This window comes from Morone saxatilis, unplaced genomic scaffold, assembly GCF_004916995.1.
Source record: "Morone saxatilis isolate NCDOM2014 unplaced genomic scaffold, NCSU_SB_2.0 Contig14, whole genome shotgun sequence".
Lineage (NCBI taxonomy): Eukaryota > Metazoa > Chordata > Actinopteri > Moronidae > Morone > Morone saxatilis.
In genome coordinates, this window is record NW_023339696.1 from 14658146 (window position 1) to 14685575 (window position 27430).

The 27430-nt window shown below is 41.7% G+C and overlaps 4 protein-coding genes across 5 annotated transcripts in view; 1 reads left to right on the plus strand and 3 right to left on the minus strand.

Moving 5' to 3' along the window:
* Positions 1–59: 59 nt before the first annotated feature.
* Positions 60–3840, minus strand: nr5a5 (nuclear receptor subfamily 5, group A, member 5). The gene is made up of 7 exons (XM_035655090.1): positions 3612–3840; positions 2688–2803; positions 2357–2498; positions 1340–2082; positions 1069–1188; positions 801–948; positions 60–634 (listed from the first exon to the last, which is right to left on the minus strand). Exons 1-7 carry the CDS (start codon positions 3709–3711, stop codon positions 387–389), a joined length of 1617 nt encoding a protein of 538 aa, XP_035510983.1. The 5' UTR covers positions 3712–3840; the 3' UTR covers positions 60–386.
* Positions 3841–5487: 1647 nt separating this feature from the next.
* Positions 5488–7670, minus strand: soul5 (heme-binding protein soul5). The gene is made up of 7 exons (XM_035655129.1): positions 7571–7670; positions 7335–7394; positions 7014–7095; positions 6798–6918; positions 6168–6304; positions 5908–6071; positions 5488–5755 (listed from the first exon to the last, which is right to left on the minus strand). The coding sequence occupies exons 1-7, from the start codon at positions 7594–7596 to the stop codon at positions 5653–5655; spliced, it is 693 nt and encodes a 230-aa protein (XP_035511022.1). The 5' UTR covers positions 7597–7670; the 3' UTR covers positions 5488–5652.
* A 2125-nt stretch (positions 7671–9795) lies between these two features.
* LOC118323723 (retinol dehydrogenase 8) lies at positions 9796–13269 on the plus strand. The gene is made up of 7 exons (XM_035655780.1): positions 9796–9971; positions 11238–11371; positions 11466–11627; positions 11725–11904; positions 11984–12077; positions 12204–12387; positions 12522–13269. Exons 2-7 carry the CDS (start codon positions 11275–11277, stop codon positions 12729–12731), a joined length of 927 nt encoding a protein of 308 aa, XP_035511673.1. The 5' UTR covers positions 9796–9971; positions 11238–11274; the 3' UTR covers positions 12732–13269.
* A 1402-nt stretch (positions 13270–14671) lies between these two features.
* The window catches only part of notch3 (notch receptor 3), a 29912-nt gene continuing 17153 nt past the window's right edge, over positions 14672–27430 (minus strand). Inside the window, exons 10-33 of one of the 2 annotated variants that reach the window (XM_035654549.1) lie at positions 26759–26872; positions 25495–25728; positions 25200–25310; positions 24904–25096; positions 24601–24746; positions 24043–24276; positions 23763–23915; positions 23409–23637; positions 23087–23288; positions 22811–22967; positions 22533–22717; positions 22278–22410; positions 21903–22160; positions 21687–21799; positions 21043–21572; positions 20623–20949; positions 20378–20526; positions 20061–20289; positions 19827–19917; positions 19521–19689; positions 19111–19415; positions 18835–18982; positions 18624–18721; positions 14672–18507 (exon numbers count right to left, since the gene is read on the minus strand). In XM_035654549.1, coding sequence (XP_035510442.1) covers positions 17008–18507; positions 18624–18721; positions 18835–18982; positions 19111–19415; positions 19521–19689; positions 19827–19917; positions 20061–20289; positions 20378–20526; positions 20623–20949; positions 21043–21572; positions 21687–21799; positions 21903–22160; positions 22278–22410; positions 22533–22717; positions 22811–22967; positions 23087–23288; positions 23409–23637; positions 23763–23915; positions 24043–24276; positions 24601–24746; positions 24904–25096; positions 25200–25310; positions 25495–25728; positions 26759–26872 — 6008 coding nt within the window. In that variant the 3' untranslated portion in view covers positions 14672–17007. Of the gene's footprint in view, positions 18508–18623; positions 18722–18834; positions 18983–19110; positions 19416–19520; positions 19690–19826; positions 19918–20060; positions 20290–20377; positions 20950–21042; positions 21573–21686; positions 21800–21902; positions 22161–22277; positions 22411–22532; positions 22718–22810; positions 22968–23086; positions 23289–23408; positions 23638–23762; positions 23916–24042; positions 24277–24600; positions 24747–24903; positions 25097–25199; positions 25311–25494; positions 25729–26758; positions 26873–27430 lie in introns of both variants that reach the window. The other variant, XM_035654548.1, reaches the window with a different exon arrangement.

Consider the following 27430-nt stretch of genomic DNA (forward strand, 5'->3'; position numbering starts at 1 on the left):
ATACTGAAACTGTTGATACACGGTTAAGCCAATCCAGTCATGAATTTTGAGTAGACGTAGGCATATCCAAAAGACATTTCTTTATTCAGTGATGCATTTTTCCTTTTTCTTTACACAGTTGAGCTCTGCTTAATAAAAAAACATCATGGTAGTGCTTGGATCTCAGATCTGTCCAACGGTACTGACAGACAGGGCTGTTTGGCTGTTGTAATACTGTTAATAATGGGCACTTTGGTGAAGCATGACACAAGTTAAGTAAATATTCCTTTTCATTTCTGATCCTGGATAACATTTTCCCCTCACTTCTGAGCATGCATGTTTACTATTTGCAACAATCATCAAAAGTAAAGAGCACTGTTGGGTCTTGACAATACAGCAGCTTCTTCTCAGTTGTGCTTGGTGTGCAGCATCTCAGTGAGTAGAGAGTTGCAGGGCAAATCTCCCAGAAGATGGCGCTGGTACAAATACTCCTCAACCTGCAAGCTAATGCTGCGTACTTCAGGCAGCCGGAGCAGCAGCTGGCCGAACTTGTCTGAGTGTCCTGGATGACTCCGTTGGGTGTGCTCCATCAAGGCCCTGTTCACCCTCTCTTGAGTCTGCTCCACCTGCCTGTGGCTCTGCACTGACTTCACATCTAGAGCAGAAAGAATATACATGGCATATTCATCATAAACGCAATACATTTACACATGACATGTACATACTCAATGCCAACAGAAGCTGTGCAACAAAGTTGATCTCATTTGCATTTTATATATAAAGGGTCTAAATAACTTAGACATTCAAAAGGAATAGCTCACCAGGGTTGAAAAGCACCAGGTATTTGAGACAGACAAACTCATGTCTGTCTAACTGGAGTGCCTTCAGTTTGGACACCAGGTCCTGGGTCCTTGATACCAGGCCACTTAGTGTCACTCCTGCCTGAGAGATGATGGTTGACACCTCAATCTGCATCAGCATTAGAGAAAGGTGGTCATCAGAATTAAAGTTTCTGTGCAACCCAAAATGTCCTATCCAAAGATATTTTTGATAATCATAAGATCTGCATTTTGTGTAGTAAAACGCAACCTGTTGTCCTGTGACCAGATAGATGCAGCCCTCTTTGCCATAGGTCACCTGCCTACAGAGGTGATCCAGGACTAGCAGCTCACTCCAACAGCTCTGCAACAGTACCATCTGGTCCTCAACCTGTGGAAAGCATAAAGAATTTATGATGTCTGTTGTAGTTGCAAATTAAAGGCTACGACCTTTGACCTCTGAGAAATACCTAAAACATAGCAAAGAGTAAATGCCACTGCTAATAAGGTTTATGTAACATTATATTTTTAATATTCATTACATTGAGCTCCTTGAAGAGTGCACTGTTCCTGGCCCACTCTACAAGCCCAAACAGAGTCTGGTCAGCCATTTTGCACATGATGCTGAATGTATTTAAGCGGTCGTGTTTGCCACGATTGGCCTGTTCTCTCTGCAGACTGGCATGGACTTTGGCACACAGCTGTCTCTCATCCTGCTCCCCCTCCAGGAGCTGGCTTAGGAAGTTGGAAGTAGGAGTGGCTGATGAAGGGGTGTCCAGGATTTGGGTGGGAGCCTGGGTCAGAGGGGTGGTTGAGCTTTGTGTTAAGCAGGGGGATGATGCTGGTGTACTTCTTTGTGTAAATGAATTGTTCGGAGTTGGGTGCACAGGAGCTGGAGTGTAGCCAAGAGCCATTTCTCCTTTCTCCTGGAGGTATCCAGGGAAGGTGCGGTGGTACAGTCCAGAGTAGGACAGGGATGGAGGAGTGAGCACCTTGTCTGTGTTCATAGTGCAGTCCAGAGGCATGGGCGCACCCAACTGCCCAATGCCAGAGGGATACATGTGGGACTGATGAAAAGCATCAGAGGACAATGGAACACTGTGACTGCTCATTAGGTGGAGGTCATTTGGAGCTGTGGGTCGGTGTATTTGGGTAGTTTCCATTTTAATCCTGTAGGGAGCAGTGTTTGCCTGATGACACACTTTTTGCTGTTTTATCTGCCTGTCCCGCCGGTACAGAGGTCCAAATTTATTCCTGCCACCTCTCATACGATCGGCTCTTACTGCTGTCGACAGAACATGAAACAAATGATCAATGATTTTATGGAAAGATTTCAGACATTGCCAAAGAAGATTTAGTTAATAAAAATTATAATAAACTGATATTAGGGCCCACAATACAAAGTCATCATATATAATTTGGGTTATTACAGCACTGGTTTACAATTTTTTAGATAAGTCATCTGCATGTCAGTGGAACACAAGACATGTTGCAATGGAGGAGAATACAATTACAAAGACACGAGTGTGTGTGTAAATTGTGTGGGCTATTTACGGTACCTTCTCTCTTCATGCCTACCGCCAAACACTTTTGGAAGCGGCATGAAGGACAACGCTTCCTCTGCGAAAGGTTCATGGGGCAGCTCTGTTGTTCTGCGCAGGTGTAATGCTTGTTATTCTGCACTGAGCGCTTAAAGAAGCCCTGCAGAGAGAGATAGAGAGTGTAAACCTGTTGCTTAATTCTCTGCAGATTAAAGACAATCCTGGATGACAAAATATAATATGCATCATTATAGGTACAGAAATAATATATCTTTGTTTTATAGTAGTGGGTCTACAACCCCAAAGCACCTTATGGTACCATTAGAGAAGGCATTTTTCTATGCCTTACCTTGCAGCTTTCACAAGTGAGCAGCCCATAGTGGTATCCTGACACTTTGTCTCCACAGATAGGGCAGCTCTCGTCTGGCTCTGGTCTGCTGTCTGGCTCTGTCTTTAACTCCTGAGCTGGAGAATGACACCACAATTAACATAAATGTCAAATATGCCGTAAGACACAAACTTCTTATACTGGAGGTGGCCAGTGTGGCACAAGGTGAGATAACAAGTGCTAGTTGTTCAGTGGAGACTGTTATGGTGATGTGCCAAGCTACTGAAAACACATACATGATCCAAAGGTCAAATCCAGCTCCAGCCATCTTTCCAGTTCCCATTTTCTTCTTCAGTTTTAGTAAAATACAGAGATGTCAAAAGTGTGTAGACTTCCCATCGTGTTGTATTTGTTTTGTTGCAACAATTCTTAATTTATAATATGTCTGGAATGAAAACATACTGTCAGATTTGAGTTAAAGTACTGCAGAATACTCTAGTTGAATGCTGGGCAGCTGACATGTAAGTGTGTCATCTAATGAGGTTTATTGCTCAGCTGTTGAGAGAGTAACGAACAGTACAGGACCATCCCTCTGTTGCAGACAGAACCTTATCACTGAGCTTGATTTGCTTGACTATGACCACTGATATGACCCTTACATAATTCCCAGAGATCACTGGTTATGACTTTCACTGGAGCAAATCTCCCAAATGGAAAATCCATAGCACAACGGTGAACAACCTTTATGCCTTCTTTTCTGTAATGTGGATTTCCTCATGGACATGATCAATATCATTTCTGTACTACTTAATAATTTCCAGATACTGTTACACACTTTCAAAACAAGACGCTTAAAACATTGATATTTTTTTTAACACTGTACAAATCCAAACAATATTTTATGAAACCTGCCACAATGGACACTATCTACCTATCTTTACTCACATGTTGATGATTCCTCGAAAGTTAACAAATCCTCTGGGTAGTTGCCAGGGTGGTGGACAAGAGGCGGAGGCTGCTGTGGGTGATGACCAGGTAGGTCCATTCTGGCTGATGAGCTTCAGAGACAGTCCAGCCTGACCTTCATTGTTGCAGAGATCAGAAGACCAGACAGACACTGCAGGAGAGTCACAGAAAGGCCGGCAGGAAGGCCCAACAGCCCCGGTGGACTGATGGTCGTTCAAGGCCCACAAGTGGACTTCGATCTGTAGTGAGTGTAATAAAACCTCTCCTGACTGGCACTCCTACTCAGTCAGTCAGTTGGTAAGCCAGCCAGCCAACCAGCCTCTTCATGGGACACAGTCAGATATTCACCTGCCGGATTGTTACTTTAGTGAAGTCACTCCAGTATCATTGAGCCATCCTGGAGCTCAGCTGATAAGATAAGAGTCCACTGAAGAGTACAGTTAATTACAGTCAAAACTACAGCCATTCAGATTGCATGCTAATTCCTAGAGTTTAACATGAAATTTTAGTATCATTATGTATTGGAATTCATGCAGTGGTGTAAGTGCACAAATCCTTTGTTTAATTAAAAAGTACAGAAGTGTAATTAGCAAAATATATTTAAAGTTTCAAAAGTAAAAAAACAGGTTTCTGCCAGTGATGTGTAATTATATATGACATTATTAGATTGTGGATACTGATGCATCACTGTGTAAATAGCATCTTACTGTTATAGCTGGTTAGCAGAGCTAGTTTTAACAACTACTTGTATACAGTTAAGTACTAGTAGTGGAGTGTTTCCCATCTAAGGGTACTGTGAGATAAGTAATGGGGGAAATAAGACAAAATGTTTGTAATTTCTCTAATATTGGCTTTTTGTGTGAAACATTGGATCATTTTAGCTCTCTGCGCCTTGGATTTTAATTTGAATTGAACCATCTGAAATGTTTAGAGGGGAAATCACTCTTTAGGTTTACTGCTAACAACTGACAGACATCTAAAATGTGACATAAGGGGTCACAACTGCATACATCTTTTTAGTGAGGGGTCACAAGGCAGAAAGTTTGGGGAGCCACTGGTTTAATCTTTAGTAATGCAATCTCTTCATGTGTTTTTAATGAAAAATTTTAACCTGTGAAGTAACTAGTAACTATATATGTCAGTTGAATGTAGTGTAGTAAAGTAAATATGTTCCCTCTGAAATGCAGTGGAGTAGAAGTTATCAAAAAAAATTTAAATACTCTAATAGTAATAGTAATCAGTAATATTTTAGATATCTCAAACTGTACTTTCCACTGATGAATAAATATCAGCTGTTTATTCTTGAGCATAATTTGTCAACTTTGATAATGCATTCAATCTGAAAACATTGCTTTATTCTGTATAATACAATATTAGTCAATTAGTAAAATCAGAGACTGTGGTTATATTATTGCACATTCCTAGCCAGTGCTTGAGACGATAAGGTGACGATCAATAGAAATGTTACAGACTGCTGAAGTGAGGCAGTTTAGGGGTGGAGGGTTATGACACTAGCACATTAACTTGTAAATGAATTATGACATTCATCAATGAAATAGTCTCCCTGCTATTTTCAATGGCCTGTTTAGTTTCTAACTCCGTCTGTTATTTCAGATGGTAAATCTTCATGAAATAAAAAAATACTGAACAATCTTAAATGCATAGTGCTAGACAGTGAGCGTAATCCTTGAAGTACTAGTATTTTTAAACTTAGTAGTGCCATCTGGTGGTATTGTAGAATAACACACACTGGATTGTCTTTTCCAGGTTTCCTCTATTGTTAAACCAGCTGCTTTAGATATGTTTTAGGAAAGGCCCAAAGAGGAGGTATTTTAAAAACAACAACAACAAAAAATGAATGCAAAATGGTAACTTTATTGAATACAACACAAAACCATCAGACAAGCTGTAAAACCATTGTCACAAGCAATGTATGCTGTATGCTTTATGTGGCACATTATGACTTGAAGCAATGCCCAGCTGCATATAGAAAGCTGTTATTGCACAGGGCTCACAATGTTCAAGAGAAAGGAGAAAACTCCATTTCCTCACTGCTGGGACACTCCGGATCATCGTCAGTGACAAACCACACCTCATTGTGCCTGTTAAACATCGTCATTGGGCTGCAATGAAACAAATACACACACACACACACACACACACACACACAAGACATGAATTTATTGCAGAATATAAAATCCACTTTGTTCTCTTTAGGCTTTCTTTTGCTTTTTTTCTGATTATCAGAAAGAGAAAATGATGATGATTTGTTTACCTGTTATAACCAACAGCATAGTGGAAGTCTTTTTTGTAATTTGCTTGAACTGAGTCAAGGGCAGAGGACAGACTGTTAGCATTGTTTTTGTCAGCCATGCTCGTCATCCATCCTCCGTAGCTCTGTCCATAAACGGTCATAGCTGGCATGTCATGGATGTGCACCTGCAAGTCAGCAAAGTTTCATCATCTGCCAGAGCTGAAAATAGGCTTAATAGAAAGAATTCAAACATGATCATGGCAATTGTCAGAGAAGCATACCTTATCATCAGTAGGTTTGGGGGGATTATTCTGATGTTCCATTGGCAGCAAGAAACTCATTGTGAAGACAGCCGTTTCCCAAAATCTCTTGTTAGGTATTTTCACAATGACAGGAGCTGTCATTGCGATTTTCTTTCCTGAAGATAAACATTAAACAAATGCAACAGTTTTTTTTAGAAATAGGAAATACATAACAAACATAAAATGTTCTGACTTGACTATCCAATAAAACCACCAATCTATCTTTGCTCTCTGATCACAGCTAAATACAGTAATTATGTCAGGTCAAAGGACATTTTATTTTTGGTTGTACCACATATTCAAACAGAAGTTGGAAAAACAGGATTTAAATACTATGTTCCTTAGAAACTGAAATAGTTAGAAAATGTTTTGCAAGTAAAAGACTTTGAAACATTATAGTCAAGTGTTTTGACTGCTACTTGCATTTGTTTTCTATAAAGTTGAGCAACCGTATTGTGTATGTAAATGGTGCACTGTTCAGATTTTCTATTTGTCATGTATGTTTTTTTCTTGTGCACGAGTCTCGTGAATCAGAATAATCTTGATCTCTGATGCTGACCAATAAAAGAATGAATAGAACAAAATAAATAAGTGGATGCACACACGCACCATCCTTGTTGGCACCAGTGATGTATTCAAACAGTCGTCTGAAGGCTCTCATTGACGCCATCTCCATGAAGAAGGATGTTTCCTCAGTTGAAACCCATTTCACAGAGTCATAGTGACGGGCCTGAGGGACATCAACAAACACAGGGGAGTGGACTTTTTAAAAATTTCTTGCACCTGAAATGTGAAATGGTTTCTGTATTGCTCAGACACACTCACCTCATATTTGTCAGTTTTACAAATCAGATCAAACAGCAGACATTGTTCTGTCTCAGTACAGAACGTTAACTGAGATGAGTTTCTGTGTAATTAGAGTAGAAACTATTAAAAAAGGCACACATGCCGATCTTAAGAGGCATATAAGGTGATAGCAGTAATCATCTTTGTCAAGATTAGTGTGATTTGACTTGCAGAGGTAACAGTTCTTCCAGTTTTCTAATAATCAACAATAAGAACAAGTAGATTGCTGCATTTGAACAAAATTATAATTTTGTTCAAATGCAGCAATGCATCAAATGGAGACTAAATCCAGTTTCTTACCCAACTCTGGCCTCAGCTGTTAGCACCAGCAGAAAGCCAACAAGCCCTGAAAGATAAATCCTGACACACACATATAGTGTGAGTGTTTTCACTCAGCATTAAGACTTGAGAAGCCACATTTTTTGTGATCCAGTGAAAAGCTAATAGTTTTAACACAACATTTAAGCTAAGTTCTGTAGAAGTTTCTGTACAATGATTTTTATCTAAGACCATTTGGGCAGTAAAACTTTACTTACATGGTTGAAGACTGGGTTCCGTGCATCAGAAAATTGTATCTTAGCAGTCTGGTCCAAAGCAACTATTTATTCCAACTCTGGTTATGAAAGGACAACTGGCCACTCCCTGAACCCATAACACAAGCCAGACATTGCAGTGTTATGACCAATAGGAACCCAAAACAGAAACAGGAAAGTGGGAAGATGTATGTGTTAACACGTGAAACAAGTTTGACTGTGTGATTGACATGTTTTGCAACCTTTCCAAAGAAAAAAATCTCTGTAATGTGAAGCAACATTTAGTATAACATTCATATCTTTTTACTGACTGTCAGTTCAGCTGGAACTACCAATGTTATTCTGTGTGTATGTTTGTGTGCACGTGGATGATTGTGTTCATGACTGTAGGAAAAGGCATATGTGTCATAGTTAGTGGTGCTGTTGTACTGGATTGCATACTGATACAGCTGTAACAAATACAGTGGCCACTTAAAGTGTAACACCAGATAGAAAAGACAATTGGCAGTCAAAGAGCAAAATACTCAAAGTGTCACTTTTGCTTTGTCACTTGCAAGTATAATTTATTGTGCAGTGTAACCTATATGTCTCTCTCCTCCAATGACAATGTAATGATCAAAATAAGTAAAAAAAGTAGGATTCACATTCAAAATTAAATAATCCAGGAAAAAACAGGAGATTTAACAGACCCACGTGAGTACAAAGCAGGTGTGGTAGAACATTGTGAGAGGCGGCGCTCACATTTTTACTCTCAGAGCATGAGAGGAACGCCTAGTTCCCATGTAATATTATTTACACCACATTGTATAGAATGTCCTAAATGTCCACCTTGGCTCTGAGACTTGAACAGAAGTGATGGACTAACTATGTACAAATTAACGTTGCAAGAGAATTGCTTGCATTGTTCCTTCTGTTGTCACAGACCACCTAATACCTGTTTTGTACCAGATCCCCAAATCCCTGGAGTTTGGTTTCATGAAAAAAATGCATTCAACCATCAGACAAAGGGTCCAAACACACCCATTAGGACAATAGATGCGAGAGTTTTGGTGCACAATCACTCTATATGGAAAACACTTTTAATGATTACAGTGTTTGTAAAGTTGTTTTCTGAAATGTGTTACAGTTGATTTTGTTAAAGAAGGTGATAGTAAATGGATCATTTAATTTATAAAGGAATTATATTTATGAAGGAGAGGTTTCGGCAGGTAATGGCAGGAAAACTCTGATTGTTGGCTACACCTGTTAAACTGAATACTGAACACCGAATGGGGTAATGTAACTTGAACAGCAGACATATGAAACCCTTCCTCAGATCTCAGTTCAACTCTTATGTATTCCCATTCTCGGCTGTTACAAAACACACGCACGTAATTATTTTCATAACAGTGCTGTCTGGTAAAAAAAAAAAAAAGAAAAGAAAAAAAAAGAAAGTTGCTGATACAAGTCTTGCCAAAGTTCATGGAAACAAGATTCCATCATTATAAAACTGCATCAGAGGGTTGGATAGCTGCTCACGCTTGAACTGTGTCATAATATCCATTTTGTTCACAATGACTCATACTAAAGCGGACATGTGATTTTGTGTGGTCATGCACACAGCACAGTGGTTACATGTGAAGTTACCCTGAACAAAAAACCCATCCTATTGTGCGACCAATCGCTGTACTGACGGTTCTACTGAGATGTGAATGAGAGGGGTATTTAGAACCATGAGCGTTTACTGCTCCTCCAGTGGTCACAGTCAGGAACTGCAACACATGTTGACAGCATACCACCGGGATATACTTTGAAAGTGACAAAATTGAGAAAATCAGAAATAGGGAAGTACTGTACATATATCTAAACTGATTATTATTCTTAATATTATTTTAGCATTATAAACACTATTGTTATTATATTCAAAAATAAATGTTGTGGTAAATTTATTTTTTTGCATTTTAAGTATTTCTAGAATTTACAATTTATTATAACATATATTTATGACAGGACAATGGCATTATTATTATTATTATTATTATTATTATTATCAGTCTTCCTTGCTTATGCAGTACTGAGACTGAGGCATTTACGGACACCGGGAGTAGTAGTTAGGGTTAGTTAGTCTAACTCATAACACAGCGCTTTGAGAGACTCATAATATGGCGTACAGCCATGTAGGCGTGATGTGGTGTGCTGCAGTTTTCAAGGGACTCGTTGTCCCTTAAAGAACTACAATTCCCACAGTCGGCCTATGTGACCCGTTTAGGTAATCACTGGGCTTATGTAGCCGAATGTCCCGATGTGATTTGGCCGTGTCCCTCCTCTCTGAAGTAAGGATAGTTTATCGATCCGTCGGTTTGGGAGGCTGCAGCCTTTCTCTGCCGTATCTGTCGCTGTGGAGGACGCGCTACTTGCTCTACAGGTTGGTACACTACAACACCATCTGAAAGCAGACCTGCAGGCCTTCAGGAGTCAGTGCGTACTTTGATGTGGTCCTGTAGGGATCTACAGTGTCTGCAATACTCACAGTCACTTTACTTTAATGTATGATCAGTTTGGATGAGTGGCACATTAGTCAAATACTGTGTTTAACCACAGTTTTGAGGTACTTATATTGAGTATCATATGTTTGTGCTATCTAGACAAATTCAGAAATTCGGATAGAAAATTCAAGCACCCAATATTCAAAATATTGAATCTAAACATCCCTGATACTAAGGATGAAACATTTAAGGCTGCTTCCACTAAGGCACCAGTAATAATGAAACAATATTATGAAGGCTGTGATGGGGACATTCAACATAATAAAGTACTTTGGGTAATAATACTTTTTCCTTCTACTTGAGTGAAATTTTGAATGCAGCATTTTTAAAAAACTTGTATCTGGATCAGATACTTCTTCCACCACTAGTGATACACAGTATGCATAATTTTGTTCTGTAATTTACATTACATTTAAGCCACAGTGTCAGTAATATGGTGTGTTGTATACTTCAACTCAAGTGTCTAAATTAAATTCACATCATCACTAAAAACTAACAGCTATATCACTGAAGTCCCTGGTAATGGAAGTAATTTTACTGTTTGCAAGGGCCTTAAGTCAGACATAATACACAATAATATTCTACAATACCTTCCAAAATTGTTATTATGTTATTTTCGTGTTGTACACAAGTGTGAATGAAAGGCCTCTTTAGACGAGGCACTAAGCTTGCTGTTGTAGGCAGATAAACATTCCAGGATATGTAAATCAGATTAGAGCCAATATAATCTTTGAACAAATCAGTCACCTCAGTGGTGCCTCACAGGGGCAACATTTAATGTGATTTAATTTCTTAGAGGACTGACTATTTTGCACCAGCATTCAGTGACCATACATGGAGAAATACAGATGTTAAAGACTTGAAAATAGTAGCAGAGATACCAACTGCCTCTTATAATCCAATGCAGCTACAGGATTTGTTGCATTTTGAGCAAACAACGTAAGTCTTGTTTTTATTGACTGTAAAATCATGGACACATTCAGTTCCATTCTCTGGTGATTTTTAGTAGCCCAGTAACTGAAATAAATGTACACATGGCATGTTAGTGAACATGTAATCGCAAACAAATTGTTCCTTGTACAGAATGGTGATAACAGTGATATAATATTGGAAGAGGAATATTACTTTAATTTCCCTGTTTGCAGGATTTTTTAACTGAGTAAGGTCTGAGGTCAAGGAGCCATGGGAACCAGGAGGGTGTTGGTAACCGGGTGCTCCTCTGGCATCGGCTTGGCTGTGGCTACACGGCTGGCCAAGGATGAGCTTAGACGGTTTAAAGGTCGGCCGTTCTCTCTCCTCAACCAAAACAGAGTAGATGATAGAAATAACCACAGCTACTGACAGCCACTGTGTTTGTTGTTTATCTGAGGCAGTGGTTGCCACAATGAGGGACCTTAGGAAAAAGGGGCCACTGGAGAAAGCGGCAGGTGACACCTTAAACAAAACCCTGGAAATCAAACAGTTAGATGCCTGCTGTGAAGCCTCCATCAGAGAGTGTGTCGACAGCCTGCCGGACAGACGAGTGGACGTTCTTGGTCTGTCTCCTCTCATTCACATTCTCACTCTTCACTGTTTAAGAATTAAAGATCTCTACACAAGCATATGATGATGTAGGATACTCTGCTGTTATAGTGAACAATGCTGGCGTTGGCATGATTGGACCACTGGAGTGTCAAAGTATCGCTGCCATGAAGGAGCTCTTCGACACAAACTTCTTCGGCCTGGCACGGCTGGTGAAAGAGTTGCTGCCTGACATGAAGCGGAGGCAGAGCGGCCATATTGTGGTGATGAGCAGCGTCCTGGGAATACAGGGTGTGTTTGTTTGTGTCAGTAAAATTTGAGATAAACCAATTAGAGAATGTTGCTAACAGTTTTCCTTGTTTCTACACAGGCCTTCTGTTCAATGACGTCTACTCTGCCTCCAAATTTGCTGTGGAAGGATTTTGTGAAAGTCTGGCAGTGCAAGCGATGAAGTTTAACATCAAGTGATTAAAAATACATTAGCCTTAACAATTTAATGCAGTAAGCCCACAATGGTAGGATATTTACAACTCATTGACTGTAATGGAACATTGGTCCTATGTATCTTTTTTTTATGTCTCTGTCACAAGGACGACTCTAGTGGAACCTGGCCCTGTGGTAACAGAGTTTGAAAGGAAAGTGTACGAGGATGTTGAAAAGATGGATCTATCAGGGACAGATGAGGAAACCGCCAAAATCTTCCGGGAAATTTACCTGCCATACTCTAAAAAGATCTTTGCATCATTAGGCCAGACACCAGAGGAAGTGGCTGAGGCAAGTGATGACAGTTATGTTCCTATTTGAGTTCTAAAGGTCACTAAAAATAATTTGTTTTGCCAGTGAAAATGCATAATGTGGAAGCCCCCTTGAGTGTTGAGTTTTTTTATTTTCTGTTTTTTTTTATTTAGCAAACCGTTAAAGTGATCACAGCCAAGGAACCACCACTGCGCCACCAGACCAACCGAGTATACATGCCCATGACTGCACTAAAGCATGCAGATCCAACTGGACGGCTACCCCTGGACACCTTCTATAAAATGATCTTTAAACATGATACCATGTTTAATGCTACTCTTAGGGTGCTTCACATGCTGCAGAGGCGGGCAGGGAAGAAATAAAGATTTCACTGCCATTTTACACACTATATATTGTTATTCTTACAGAGATAGTGAGTGAATGTGGTAGCTACAACCTGTTGTTACCGTTTTTTAAGCATAATGTGAAGTTTCCTTCTGAGCAGCAATGAGCATAACACGTGCAATGGGATGTTGTCTATACCATACACTGGTACACTAAGAATAATGTTAATTCCTCATGTAATGTACATATGCAAATGGTATTTATGAACTTCATTACTGTGAAATAAGCAATATTCCATGTTTTGTTCTAATTAAGTATTAACATTATTTGTTTTTCCCTTAATTTTAAGGAAAACAGGAGCTGGGCAATAAAAAGAGTATACAAATTGTTTGATTCTAACAAGAAGATTTGGTGTAATCTACTTGTTACAAAACAAGTAAAGTAGGAAGTAATAGTACCATACTATATATGATTTATCTTGGCAGACAGACAAAGTGACAAATAAATAAATGATATAATGTATAATGCACTAAAATGCATGATATTATGAATGAATAAATTATTATAACAGAAGAGTATTCTTTACTGTTGGGTTTTCACTGCAGTGGCTTTCAGATAACATATCCTTTTCAAGACACCCAGTCAAGTCCAATACCATAGCTGCCCCATCAGGTTGTTGTTGATACTGTAGCATTGTCTATACCACTATCTTCCCAGGTAGGTAATCTAGGTCCAATCATAGAAATCTACCAAACTGCTGAAGTTATGTGAATGATCTGTAGCTACAAAAATAAAAAATATGCAACATCCTGTTCCCTTATAGTTCATGCATCATAAGCAAAATGTCTTGTGGCAAAAATGCATGTTCTGGCTATTATGAACATTGTTGTTTTTACAACATTTTTCCTCAAACTGCCACTGAGATTGAATTATGAAACATTTTTGATGGTCCAAAACTAGACTCAAAGGTCATTGACATTTCCTGCAATGGGAGTGTAGTCTAAATAAACTGAAGCTTTGCATTAAACGTGATAAACAATATTGACATTATAAATAATATTTAAACATACATACTGTCCACTTACCATCTTCAGAGACACTACTCCTGCTGGGAAGATGCTGCACACCCCACTATGACCCAACCTCTGTTGTACAAGTCATTGCAGCAATTAACTGGACAAAACACTGGGGGGCAGACTGTCACTTAGACCAAACTCATCATTATTAAAGCAACACAATTTATGGTAATCCTTATATCTGCTAGCAGTCTGGCACCATAATTGACCAAATCTGGATTTAATCTCCTTAGTGGCAAATTCAGTAGGCAGGAGTCAAGTCAGTGTGCAAATGCACATGCACATGCGCATTAAAGCCTTGCTGATTTTCTTGGGATTTGCTAATACCAGCTGGTGTTTACAGCTAAAAATAAGATGAGAGCTCTCAATCCGTCCTTTGATTCAGAAAGAAGGGAATGTACAAGAATGAGGCAGATTTTAACCCTCTCTTTCTATCCCTTTTTTGAGCTTAAGTTTAATAGGATAAACTACATTAGATTGACATGGACACAATATCATGGGAACCTACATACATAATCTAATAATGAATAATAAATAATACGTATAGTTAAAATTTTGTTGATGCAGATCAAATAGGTGTTCATTCATCGTTGTGGTCATTTGTTTATGTTGTTGCGCAAAATAATTGGAAACCTAGAATATAATGCAGTCGAATACAATACAATACAAAAATGACAATAAAATAATAAAAATCTAAACTGTATTATTAAACATGAGAGGTTCATTTATAGTGGGCGGATATACTGCAAAGAATGTAACATTTCAGGCTATGAAACTGAATAATTCATCTTGGGTATCTGCATTTTCTGTTTTATTTAAATGGTTACGATTATGAGGAATGAATTAATGAATATCCTCCTTTAAAATATAAAACAATCACTAAACACGAAGACACAAAAATGTAGTTCCCTACAGTTTTTATTATAAGTAACTTATTTTACAACTTTTGACTGTAAAAAGAAAAACCGTGGAACGGTTTTATGTACAATGATTTTGAACTACTTTTAAACAAGTATAGAAATGAATAATGATAGAAAATATCTATGACTGTTCTAACAACACAAGACCAATAAAATATCAGTCACAGCCTCAGCTTCAAATAATGCTAAATGAAGTACATTTTATTTTTGTCCTTTTTAGTACATAACAATCATTTTAGAAACATAAGACATCTCAAGCAAAGATCTACCCAGAACAAACATATTTACAAACAAAAGTTGGGAGGTTGAAATGTACAAAAACACTTAGTGCGACCTGGTAGGGAAATTGAAAGACCAGTTATATATAAAAAATAAAAAAAACAAACAAAAAACAAAAGCTGAGTCTATAGTGAACAGGATAAAACAATGAATGACAGATAAACTCAGTCTATGACACAACTAGGGGCAGTGTTAGGTCACCACAAAAGTAACAGCTAGAGGTGGTGGCCTACTCATTTCTGTTTACGATGTCACATGATAAAAATGCAGTGGTTACTTTCTCAAAATTCTACTGTTATCAATTGACTTCATGCTGAAATGTCCTCAGTACGTTAAGGAGATGGTGACATCTATCCTACACACTCAGGTCATGTGATGATAAAGAGTTGGTCAGACATTACACAAGGTTAGCTGGATGACTGGGAGGTGTCATCTCAGAATTTTGTAAAAAGTTAAAGGGCGCAGCACTACATAGTAGTGTTCTTTCCTTCAGTCTCTTCTAACAATAATCTTAAGATGCAACTCCATGACCCCTGGACTGGAAGCTACTGTAGATGCAAGGGGAACCGTCCCACTGCATGCCATAAAACACCTCCCTGAGGAGTGACAGGGCATAAGCAGTCACAGCCCAGAAGGGATACGCTCACACTGACCACTACTCCACCACAGACACTACCAGAGATGAAGTGAGAGTGTCAACAAGATCTCAACTGCCACAGATAGTCCAGGAATGTTTCCATTTAGTCCAGTGAAGGACACGATGCAGGCTCAACAAATTAAACTTCTACCTGTCTGTAAACTGGTTTTGCTTGTTTGATGCTGCCAAAAGGCACAGCATCCAGACTCAACCAGTCAGCCATAATAGAGGAATGTTTGCAGGGAAGAGTGATATAAAATAGCAGCTGATAAGCATAGCTTAGTACATCAGAAGTGATGTTAAAAAAGGTATCCATGGTCTTCACAAATATAGAGTATAAAACAAATGGAACAAACAAACAAAAAAGGGCAGTGAGAGGCTGATTTTATAGGCAAAACAATTTCCTGTTTGAAACAGTTTCTTAAAGTGAATGAAAACGAGCTTCAAAACTGTGTATCAGGGCTGAAAGTAGAACTGGTAAGAGACCTGTAGAGTCAATGAGAATCTATAGTTAAAATGGGAGCATTACACCTAAAACTTTACTTTGTTGATTTATTTTGAAAGGTCATGAGGAAGATGCCCCCTATACAGTATATCATAAATATCCATTGAAGTTAAAGGTTGTATTTGACCCACACTTTCCCCGTGAGGCTGGTCACTTGAAGTGCTTCTGAGACACTCATCTACATTCTTATTCATAATACTCATATAGAAAATAATTAATTACCACAATTCAATCAAATCAGAACATTTCACTACTGCTGAGCAACTCTTAATATATATTTTCTAGAACCAGTTTATCATCCTTACCAGCTGTTTGCCTAAATAAATATCCATCAAGAGAGGTGAAAATTCCTCTTTCTGTCTGTTAACTGGTCTGAATGATGAGCTATATTCCTTTACCATCACTTGCCATACTGACTAAATAGAAATGTAGGCCGTATAAAATAGGAGGGGCTGGCACATTAGGACAGAAAGAGCAGTAAAAAAGCATTTCAGAGAGATAAAAACAATAAATAAAAATAAATGAATTCCCTTCAACAATTTACTTTTTTTCTCTTGTCTACTTTTTAAATGTTTGTTAGTTTCCAGGAGAGCATCCCTAAGTCTTTGAAATGAAAGACTTGGTTTTCTTCATATACTTTTTTATAATAAAAAACAAGTCCATCTGTGACAGAATTACTTCATTAAATTGTCTGCTGTTTTTTCAGACAACACACATTTCCCTTTACTTTTTTTCTCTGCAGAAATCACTAGCAGACGGTCTTCGTGATAAACAAAGTCAATCCAAATCCAATGAAAATCTTGGAAACAGGCTGACACATAAACACAGACAGGCCCAAGAGCCAGTCCACAAATTCTTTTACCCCAGGTCCCTTTTCATGCAGGGGCCATGAGATCTTCACGCAAACACCTGCATCTTGCCATTGGGCTCTGGGATTTGAGTAATTTGGGTCTGGGCAGGGCCAGCTACTGCTGGGCTGGGTGTGGAATCTGACCAGTCGGAGACGCAGTGAGGGGAGGGGCTAGACCAGGGCTCTGGAGACTCTGGGGAGGGGGTCAGGTAGGGGTGCTCACTGGGCAAACGGAGGTAATGCTTGGGCGTGGCATCCAGTGCGGATGAGTAGCTGTGCTGGGAAGGAGGGGTTGGGTAATCCTCCGTTCCTGCAGTGCTGCCACTAGGCTGGGAGGGCATAGCCTGACTGGGCTGGGCTGCTGGTGTGGCTACTTGTGGGGGCTGAGCAGGAGGCTGGGGCTGAGAAGGTTGCTGAGGCATCTGCTGCTGCTGGAAGAAGGATGGTGGGGGCTGGGAGGTCTGGGGTGTTGGTGGGGTGGAGGTGCCCATGCGGGCCATGCTCTGCTGGCTGGTGATGGTGTGGTTGATGAGCTGCTGCTGCTGTTGTTGTTGTTGCTGCTGCTGCTCAGCAATGGAGGGCAACTTGACTGGGCTGATAGTTGGTGTGGAGGTAACAGGTGTGGGCTGCAGCATGGTATTACGGTAGATCTGCTGTTGATGCATTAGCATGTTTTGCTGCTGCATGGCTGGGCTCTGGGGGTGCATGCCTCCCTGGCTACTCTGCACAAGATTCACTACCTGCTGACCACATTGTGAGGAAGGGGTCATCCGGTTGTGCCAGTCAAAGGGCACACTGACAGGACTGACCATGCCCATGTTGATCCCCATCTGGCCTGAACTCAACACATAGCCATGGTTGACATCTGAAGCCATGGAGACGCGTCCCTGCAAGGACATTCCTCCAGCTCCCAGGTCATTGAGTTGGGCTAGAGACACAGCAAATGGGCCACCTCCCTCCAACATGCTACTATGTACCATTGGGGTGTTTGGGACAGACATGGAGGAATGGTAGAGCCCTGGTGACTGCATGGCCACAGGGGAAGTGGGGTTGGTGATGTACCCAGCATTGCTAGCTCCCCCGTGCGGTGAGTCCAGTGAGTCCACTGGGGACAGGGTGACGGAGCTCTCCAGTAAGGCACTCTGCATGTCCAAGGTCAGCTTCTTATTGCGAGCCTTGACTGACTCCTTCAGACTGGCAGCATGTTGGCCTCCCAAGCTAGAACCCTTGGCCCCAGGCCGACGGTTCTTCTTGCCCTGTGGGGTGTTCTTCAGACTAGGTAGGAAGGCACTGGGGGGGCACATGAGAGGAGACAGAGTGTGTCCCCCACTGAGGTGGTGTCCAGCCCCACCATGGCCCTGGGGACTCCTTACTGTGTTGTACTCATCAAGAAGCTGCACAATGTCGTGGTGCATACGCTCCTGAGCAATGTCCCTTGGCAACCTGTCCATATGGTCTGTGATCTCTCTGTTTGCGAAGTGAGCCAGCAGCACCCTCACAGCCTCACAGCTGCCTTCACGGGCTGCGAGGAACAGAGGGGTCTCCTCCTGAAAAGAAAACAGAGCAACAAAACAAACAGAGGCAGTGTTAGTCACAACTGTATTTCTATTTAGGCCATGCTGATGCAAAAGTGTGGTCAAAACAGTACAAGTGGACATCATACCTTAAGATCTTGCATATCTTTGTTGGCACCATTCTTCAGCAAGGCAATAGTGGCATCCACATTGTTAACTGCAGCAGCCCAGTGCAAGGCAGATTTACCTAAAAGACATGATAATCAATTAGACTATATATCTGCTTTCAGTAAATATCAGCACAAAACAGGAACATCTCCTTCAGGGCATTCACTTGAGTGAAAAATTACACACACTTACCCAATTCATCAACTGCATTGACATCAGCATGACAAGTGATGAGTTCCTCTACCATGCCCTCTACCGCCAGCCGTGCTGCCAGGATCAGTGCAGTGGAGCCATCATACATACGAGAGTCAAGATCTGTAGCCCGGTTTCGGATCAGAATCTAGGAGGATGAAAAATATTTGGTTCAATATTTTAACTTATACAAAACATGCTAGTTGTAGTCATGTAATCATTAGAATCAATACCACAGATTTTGCCAACAATCTGTATACTTTGATGTTTGTTTACCTGGAAGACACCCTGTGCATCTGCAGCCACCGCAGCATGTAGCGGCGTACGTCCTGTGTTGTCCTGAGCGTTGGCATCTGCCCCGGCGTCAAGCAGCCTCTTAGCGGCATCAGCACGGGCATAACGGGCAGCTAGGTGAAGCGCTGTCTCACCAGTGCGGTCTGTTTGGGCAGCAAGGGATGCGCCCTGGTAGATTAGGTCAGAGATGATGTTGGCTGAACACTCCTCATTCTCCTCCTCCTCCGCTACCTCAGGCTCTAAGCCACCACCACAGAATGATGCCAGCATCAGAGGAGTAAAACCATCTGGTAAGAGATGAAAACAGGCATGGGTGAGCTATTGTATATTCAAATGCTCAATATAACAGCTCATACCAAGAAAGTAATCTTATTGATTATTTCACTACCAACCTGGGCCTCGGACATTAACATCCATGCAGTCACTTTCAAACTCTCCTTGAGGTGGGGTAAGGGCCATGGTGGGAGGCACACGAATGTCTGCTGCTGCAAGGTGATGCTGTGTCCACTGTCTGCTGTCCACTGCATCTTCACTGTCTGACAGCATACTCGGCTCCTCAACCTGAACTCACAGAGTTTCAATACTTTCAATAAATGACTACACAAAGGAAATGCTGAGAATGTACATATAGACCCTGGTGCTAATGTGTGTAAATTGATGAGGACAATGTATTATTTTAAAGAAGTTAAGTAACTGACCTTGAGCCTTTTTGCCTCTGGGCAGTCTGAGTCCATCCACTGGTCACTGTGATCTCCAAGAAGAGATTCCTCCACAGTTTTTGGCATATGTCTGTTTACAAATGAATATGTTAAACAATGTAAGCACAAGTAAACAATTTCAAAACCAGTTCTTAAAGCAATTCCAAACTACTGCTAAAGTAAATCAGTCCCAAAAACATCATTAGTGCTAACAACTGCACACAAATAACTTACTTCATTCCCAGAGCATCCTGTCCCACAGGTTCCCTGCGGTTCTTGTTGCTGCTGGGTTCCTTCTTGAGGAAGAAGCCCTCAGGGAACCAAAGGGTACTGTGTTCTCTCTTTCTTCGAGCAATCAACATGCCAATCACAAGGATGACCAAAAGGAAAAGAGAAGCTATCCCGACCAGCATCAGCTTTCCCCATTCAGGTATGGTGTAATTTGTTATTGGCATTTTTTCACCTATATTGAGAAGAGAAAAGTAGTCATTACACATTTTTTCCTCATTTTTTACTAGTTCATTCTGTGTTCTTTGAGTATCCCTACTCACCACGGGCTTCTATTAATGGGTAAGGGAAGCGGAGCATTTCTACAGCTGAAAGGGCTCCCAGGTACTCTGCAGCATTTTCAGCTGTAGGGAAACAGTCCACAGAGCCATGAGAGCAGAGACGGTTGTCTATTTCCAGGTATACTATCGACCTGCACGAATAGGAAAAAGGCAGATGTTTAGTGTAATGTACAATGTACATGACAGACTTCAGCTTTAATGTACAGCGTACTGTATGCCTGACTGACCCAATAACCTCCTGATGAGGCTGTAGCTCACGCTTGAGACGTGCTTCTTGGCGGGTGTAGGGGCGGATCATGGCTTCTCCATTGTTGTCCAGCCGAAAGCGCAGTGAAGTGTGTAGGATAGCACTTAATTTCTGCAGAAAAGCTGTGCTGGTGCGAAGAAGCTCCTCTGGTGGCAGTAGGACAACCAAAACCAAGACACCATCAGCCAGGTGTTCTGGAACCTTTACTGCACAGTCCAAGCCATCCCAGCCACACTCCTCTGTGTTGCAGCCCTGGTCACACTGTCCATCAGCATAGTGGTCGATACAGTAGGTTTCATATATTGGACTGGAGACGACAAAAACAGAACGATCAGTTTAAGTTTTCTCAGATTGATAAAGAAACAAAGGGGCATCCTGTTAACAGCGAAAATAAACTCACTTGCAAACTTTCTCCTTGTTTCTGCAGTCAAAGTTGTCATACAGACATTCAGCGTTGTTGCAGAACTCATCACACTGACTGTTGTTGAAGACACGCCAGCAGCGAGGGTCTGTACAACGAGCCCAGGGGTTCACTGCTAGAGAACAGTCACCGCCGTCCCAGTGACAAAGGAACGTGTTACATTCCTTGTCGCAAACACCATCATTGTCTTTTCCCTGACATTCTGCCAGAGGGCACGAGGGTGTCGGGGGCTCAAGGATTCTGTTGCTCTGTTCACAACGTTTACCTGTCCAGCCATTGGGACACTGGCAGTGGAAGAACGGGAAGCTGGTTTCTTCAGTGCACAAACCCCCATTCCGACAGGGTTGAGAGGAGCAACCTTCATTACTGCGATGCTGACACTGGGGCCCGCCATAACCTGGCAAGCAGGTGCAACGTGCCCCTCTTGTGGTAAGTGCACAGCTACCTCCATTGTAGCAGGACAGCTCTCGACAGGACATGCTTCTTTCACAATTGGGCCCAGTATATCCCTAAAGACAGACATCATTTATGGACTTAGATTGTGAAGTTTCAAAACACAAACAAGACTACACACTAAAAAATCAAATTAGGTGTTTAAACCATTAATGTGAATGTACACTTACAAGCTGACATGTGCAAGTGTATCCCAGTGCAGAGATACTGGATACAGAACAGGCTCCTCCATTCTGACAAGGCTGGGACTCACACACACTGAACCTGCTCTGGCACCTCCGTCCTAAAAACAAGATATTGATGGTAAAGCTCTACAATTGGAAGAAAATATTTTACACAAAGAAAATTCACAATAAGATGCCAGAGGTATGCTCCAGCTGTCTAACCTGTGAAGCCAGGCTTGCAGACACATTGGTAGTCATTGGGCAACTGGATGCAGTCAAGACTGTTGGAGGGATTGCAAGGGTTAGAGAGACACTCATTTATGTCTCCCTCACATCTCTCTCCTGTGAATCCAGGGGGGCAATTGCAGCGGTATCCACCCACTCTGTCCACACAGGTGCCATTATTCTGGCACTTAGGAGGAGCACTGCGCAGCCTCAGGGGTGGAGCACAGTCATCTTCATTGATCTCACAGAGAACACCTTTAAAAAAAAGGAGACTATTATGAGATACTACTATACAGTTAGTATTTTCTATTCACATGTAGTTAAGCATCTATAATAATAAACACGTTTTCTGTTGAATATGTGCTTGCATACCCAGTGTCCCAGGAGGACAGGAGCAGATATAATGTCCCACCAGATCAATGCATGTGCCTCCATTCTGGCAAGGATGAGACTGGCACTCATTGATCTCTATCTCGCAGTTCTGTCCAGTATAGCCTGGCATACACTGTAATGACATACACATGACAATTACATAATCTCCACAACTGTGATGAAGCACTATGTGAATACTGACTTCTCTGAAATTTGACAGAGAAGCACACAATATTGACAAAGCAATAGACTCACATCACACTGGTAGCCTCCCACATATCCCCTGCAGGTGGCGCCATTGCGGCAGGGTTTGTCTTCACAATGGTCTACTTGGCTTTCGCAATAGCTTCCAGTGTAGTCAGCAGGACATTTGCAATAGTGGGTATTCCCACTGTTGACACAATGACCTCCGTGGTGGCAAAGGTCATCTGTCTGGAGCCCTGTTTAGAATGATTTGGGAGAAGATTTTACTTGATGACGCACAAACACGAGCCAAAGGTTCAAATATCATCATGTACAAAACAAAAAAATACCTCTCTGGCGAGCAGCTGTCTCACAGGAGACCCTAGAGATGTCACAGTAACGTCCAGACCAGCCGTTAGTACAATCACAGATGAAGGAAGCATCCTTTTGGCGACAGCGTCCTCCATTTTGGCAGGGAGATGAGCGTCTGCACCAATCGAATGGAGTCTGGGTAGGCAAGAGGCAGATAGAAAAAAATTCAGCATTTATGAGTCCAAACACTTAATGCTATGAAGACTTAAAGCCTTAACAAGATCTTTTAAGAGTGTCTGTGAGTGTTTGTGTACCTGGCAGCGATTGCCCATGTAGCCCTTGGGGCAGGAGCAACGGAAGGACTCCAGGGCATCTTGACAGATGCCTCCGTTAAGGCAGGGCTGGGAGTCACACTCGTTGACCTCGTACTGGCAGTGGGAGCCAGTAAAGCCTGAGCGGCAGGTACAGGAATAGCCGTTGATTTTATCTGCGCATGTTCCTCCATTGAAGCAAGAGCTGTCGATATGATTAAAAATATGTATTTATTTTCAAGTTATTGTCATAGTCAGCAGTTAAATACATGCACAGGTTGATGAAGTACAACATGAGATATCTCAATGACTCAAACACACTCACCTTTCAGTGCAATCAGGGATGTTGGTTTCGCAGTGGATGCCGGTAAATCCAGGCCTACAGGTGCAAGTGTAGGAGTTAACATAGTCTGTGCATGTGCCTCCATTTTTGCAGGGGGAACTCTGGCATTCATTGATTTCTAAAGCACAGCGGGGCCCAGTGAAACCTGGCAGACAGCTACAGTGGAAGGAGTTCACACCATCTGTGCAGGAACCTCCACTAAGGCATGGATCTGATGGCACAAAAGTAGAGGACAACTTTGGTCAAGTACAGTAAATGTACACAGACCTGGCAATGGGTTTGACAGCCACAGACAATTATAGTAATTCAGCACACTAACTCTGTATGGCCACTTACTTGGAGCACAGTCATTGATGTCTGTTTCACAGGTCAGCCCAGTGTATCCAGCTCTGCAGGAGCACAGGAAGCCTCCAAGTGTGTTAGTGCAGGTCCCACGGTTCTTGCAGGGGTTTGAGATGCATTCATTCACATCTATGTTACACAACTGACCTGCAGAACACAAAGGTAGTGTAAAGTTTAACTTAAGATCATAAGTGTTTATGCATTAGGACTTTTTGTAACATCATCTCACAATAGATGAGCAGGCACTGAGATGTTAAGTACAAAATTTGCTAACCTTGCCACCCTGGCTGGCAGTTACATTGATAGCCCAAGTAGTCGGGTGTGTGTGTGCAGACAGCATGATTGGCACAAGGGTTAGGGGAGCAAGGGGTGAGGACCTCAGCACAAGTGTGTCCACTGTAAGGAAGTTCACACAGACAGGTGAAACTTGCCACACCATCCACACAAGTACCCTTGTTCAGACAGGGACTGGATGCACATTCGTTGATGTTCACCTGGCAGAGGTTACCTATTGGAGGGACAGAGAATACATTAAAACACATAACAGAACAGAATTTTGATGAGTTTGAGACTTGGCCTGACACTGGTGAATGTATTTACACATTTTTAATACACCACTAGGGGGAGGTAGAAGATTGTCATTCAGGAAGCAGACAACATGGAGAACATGGTAGGAATCTCAAAGACTAAACGATGTCTATGAAGTCTGTAAGACACAAATTCAATTACTGCATGTGCTGCATGTGTGTATTCTTCTCTTTCTATTGTACTTTCTTTGATGTTGTTGTCTCCAGTGGTTACTGTGTGTCGTGCTATTATGCAACCCACTCACCTCTGAAGCCTTGGCGACACTTGCAGGTGAAGCCATTGAGCTGGTCGATACACGTGCCAGCATTCTGGCAGGGACTCGGCAAACAGTCATTCCTGTCCAGGTCACAGTTCTTCCCCACCCATCCGGGCTCACAGTCACAGCGGTAACTGGAAACACAGGAGTACAATCAGTAATAATGTAATGATGCACAAGTTGAAGCCTGTAGGTTTAACAACAAGCTTGCAAGGTGCTTGTGCCAAGTTTCTCCTTAATATCACATGTGAGTCACTTTAATTTGTGACAAAGACTGTAAACAATTCATACCCATTGATGTCATCCCTGCATGAGCCATGGATACATGGGCTGCTGCCACACTCGTCCACCTGAGAGTAACAGTAAGGGGGTTTGAAGCCCTCAGGACATTGGCAGTGAAATCCATTCTCTTCATCCACACATGTCCCTCCATTCCTACAGGGGCTAGATGCACACTCATCTATTTCCACATTACACTTTGGACCTGGCAGGAGAGATGTTAGACATAATCAAAGTGTGTTTGTCAACATTTACAGTGAGGCTCAATTTTTCCATCTCAAATTTGTTTTCTTTTCAGAGGGCCTTACCAGTGAAGCCAGGTTTGCAGACACAGTCATAGCGATTGATGCCGTCTTTGCAGATGCCATAATCACATGGGTTACTGGCACAATCATCAAAGTTGATCTCACAGTTTGTGCCTGTGTTTGCAGAGAAGAGGTAGTTTTTACATTAGAAATATTAACATTTTAACAATGCTTCAGTTTAGAAAATGTAAATGAGAATGATATGGTATTTTCATAATCAACAGTAACATGATTTGAGCATAGGATATGATTCAGCCTACAGTCGCAGTTCATTTTTGAGTGAATTTTTTCCTCTCACCTAAAGTTCCATGTTGGCATTGACAGATATATTTGTTGACCAGGTCCACACACTTTCCCCCATTCTGACATGGGTTGCTGTGGCACTCATTAAGCTGGTTCTCACAGCGATAGCCAGTGTAGCCAGCATCACAGTTACAGGTGTAGCTGGCAATACCATCTATGCAAGTACCATGGTGGCATGGGTCAGGCTGACAGTTGTTGATATTACTCTCACAGAGTGTCCCTTCATAACCTAAAGAGGACAAAAAGCATAAGCAGAGATTGGTGTTAAGGATCTGGTCATTTCATGCAGAAAAACTTAAATCTTTTGTTGTCCGACAACCTAACCATGGCTTTTCTTTTTTCATTACATTCCATTTCCATTTTTCATTATTTAATTCTAATTCCCATGCGTTTTCAGTTTTTTCTTGAATGGACATTCATCTTTTCCTCCAATGCATTTGTTATTTTGCTGAACTTTCTGTCTGTTTCCCACTTTTTCTTTATAAAAGCTTCTACAGTTTTGGACTCTGATCATTGTGGTTTCCATGTCGACGGTGTCTGTGTTGGGTAAGTGTTGGTTTGTGTGGTGTGTGTGTAGTGCAGTGCTGAGTTGGGCAAAGCAGTAAAAAAGGGCCCTACACAGGCCTCCCAGTCCTGCTTTTGTTCTCAGTGGTGAGGGAACAATAGACTGCACCACGTCAAACAGGGCCACTTCACTCAACAGAAGGGGCCCACAAACACAGGGAATACCAAGCAGCTGGCCACTGAAACAATGAAGCAGGCTCCTCCGTAGGCATAGGTCCAAATAAACATGTTAAATATCAATGTATATGCACAGTCAGCTCATACACGCAATGCAGCCTTTGTAATAAACTTTATTAATACTCTGTATCTGGGCTTGTTTTCTAACATAGACATGGCTAAATGTAAAGGAATTTAAGTTAAAATGCAGCATAAGGTGGTGTGTGGGGGTTTAAGAGATGAACAGATGTCGGGGTGATGACCAAGGCTCCTTTCTTGGCAACTGCTGGTCCTCAGTGACCCTATGATCCTGAGAGCCGATGAGGGAAAGAGTGGGATTAGGGGCCTCAAGTCAGTCTGCTTGGCCAGCAGACATCCAGAGAAATAGCTGACCCCCAAAACACTGAACATTTAACAATGACCAAACACGGTCCAACAAGTGGTTAAAGCTCATCGGCTCTTCTGCCTGGGAAGACATCTTAAGTAGTGTACTATCTACCAACTTTCCATAGTCAAATTTAAGGTACAGAAGCCCTTACCTTCAGCACAGCGGCACTCGAACCCATTGGGCCTGTCGTAGCACTTTGCTCCATTCTGGCAGGGTGTGCTGGCGCACTCATCTATGTCGATCTGACACATGGTGCCGGTAAACCCTGGGACATACAAACACAGAGGTGAAGGGTCAGAAAGAAGGGTCAGAAAGAAGGTCCAGTGGAAGCGTCCATGCTCAGGTCAGAGGGCAGTTCTGTCTCTTCTTAGAAGGGCAGAGGTCTTTGGGTAGGTTAGTGACGTCTGGCTAAGGTTGGGTTTGAGAGCGTCTTGACTTGTTAAGGACAGGTCATCTATGCACTTGGACCAGTGCTGAGATGACCACTATGAAATGCACTGGAAAGTCTGTGACCTTGATAATGTTTTTGAGGAAGGACTTATTATCACGTGCATGCAAGAAATCAGAGTAAATATCGTTATCAGGTGGTATGGAATATCTGGCCAGTGTGTAGAAACAGATCCTATAATGGACAATAACGATAATCATAATAATAATACATATAAAGAGCTTCGAAAGCTTGAGAAACTTAGCAGGCTTGAAATCCATGGGCACAGTGCCCAGACGGGTGAATTGGTGCATTGGTAACACACTGCTCAGTTGATTAACAGTGTCAAGATGGTCTGTGTGTTGGTGCTTGGGCTGCAAAAGAGGGTGGTTGGGG

Excerpts from the sequence above, each read along its gene's own strand:
- soul5 (XM_035655129.1), bottom strand. The coding sequence starts at position 7,596 with ATGCACGGAACCCAGTCTTCAACCAT. Across the intron at positions 6,919-7,013 it reads GTAAAACTGACAAATATGAG|GCCCGTCACTATGACTCTGT; the intron begins GTGAGTGTGTCT and ends GATGTCCCTCAG. Across the intron at positions 6,072-6,167 it reads CCAAACCTACTGATGATAAG|GTGCACATCCATGACATGCC; the intron begins GTATGCTTCTCT and ends GCTGACTTGCAG.
- nr5a5 (XM_035655090.1), bottom strand. The coding sequence starts at position 3,711 with ATGGACCTACCTGGTCATCACCCACAGCAGCCTCCGCCTCTTGTCCAC. Across the intron at positions 949-1,068 it reads ATCTGGTCACAGGACAACAG|ATTGAGGTGTCAACCATCAT; the intron begins GTTGCGTTTTAC and ends ATGCTGATGCAG. Across the intron at positions 635-800 it reads CCTGGTGCTTTTCAACCCTG|ATGTGAAGTCAGTGCAGAGC; the intron begins GTGAGCTATTCC and ends TTTCTGCTCTAG.
- LOC118323723 (XM_035655780.1), top strand. The coding sequence starts at position 11,275 with ATGGGAACCAGGAGGGTGTTGGTAACCGGGTGCTCCTCTGGCATCGGC. Across the intron at positions 11,372-11,465 it reads TGAGCTTAGACGGTTTAAAG|TGGTTGCCACAATGAGGGAC; the intron begins GTCGGCCGTTCT and ends TATCTGAGGCAG. Across the intron at positions 12,388-12,521 it reads CACCAGAGGAAGTGGCTGAG|CAAACCGTTAAAGTGATCAC; the intron begins GCAAGTGATGAC and ends TTTTTTATTTAG.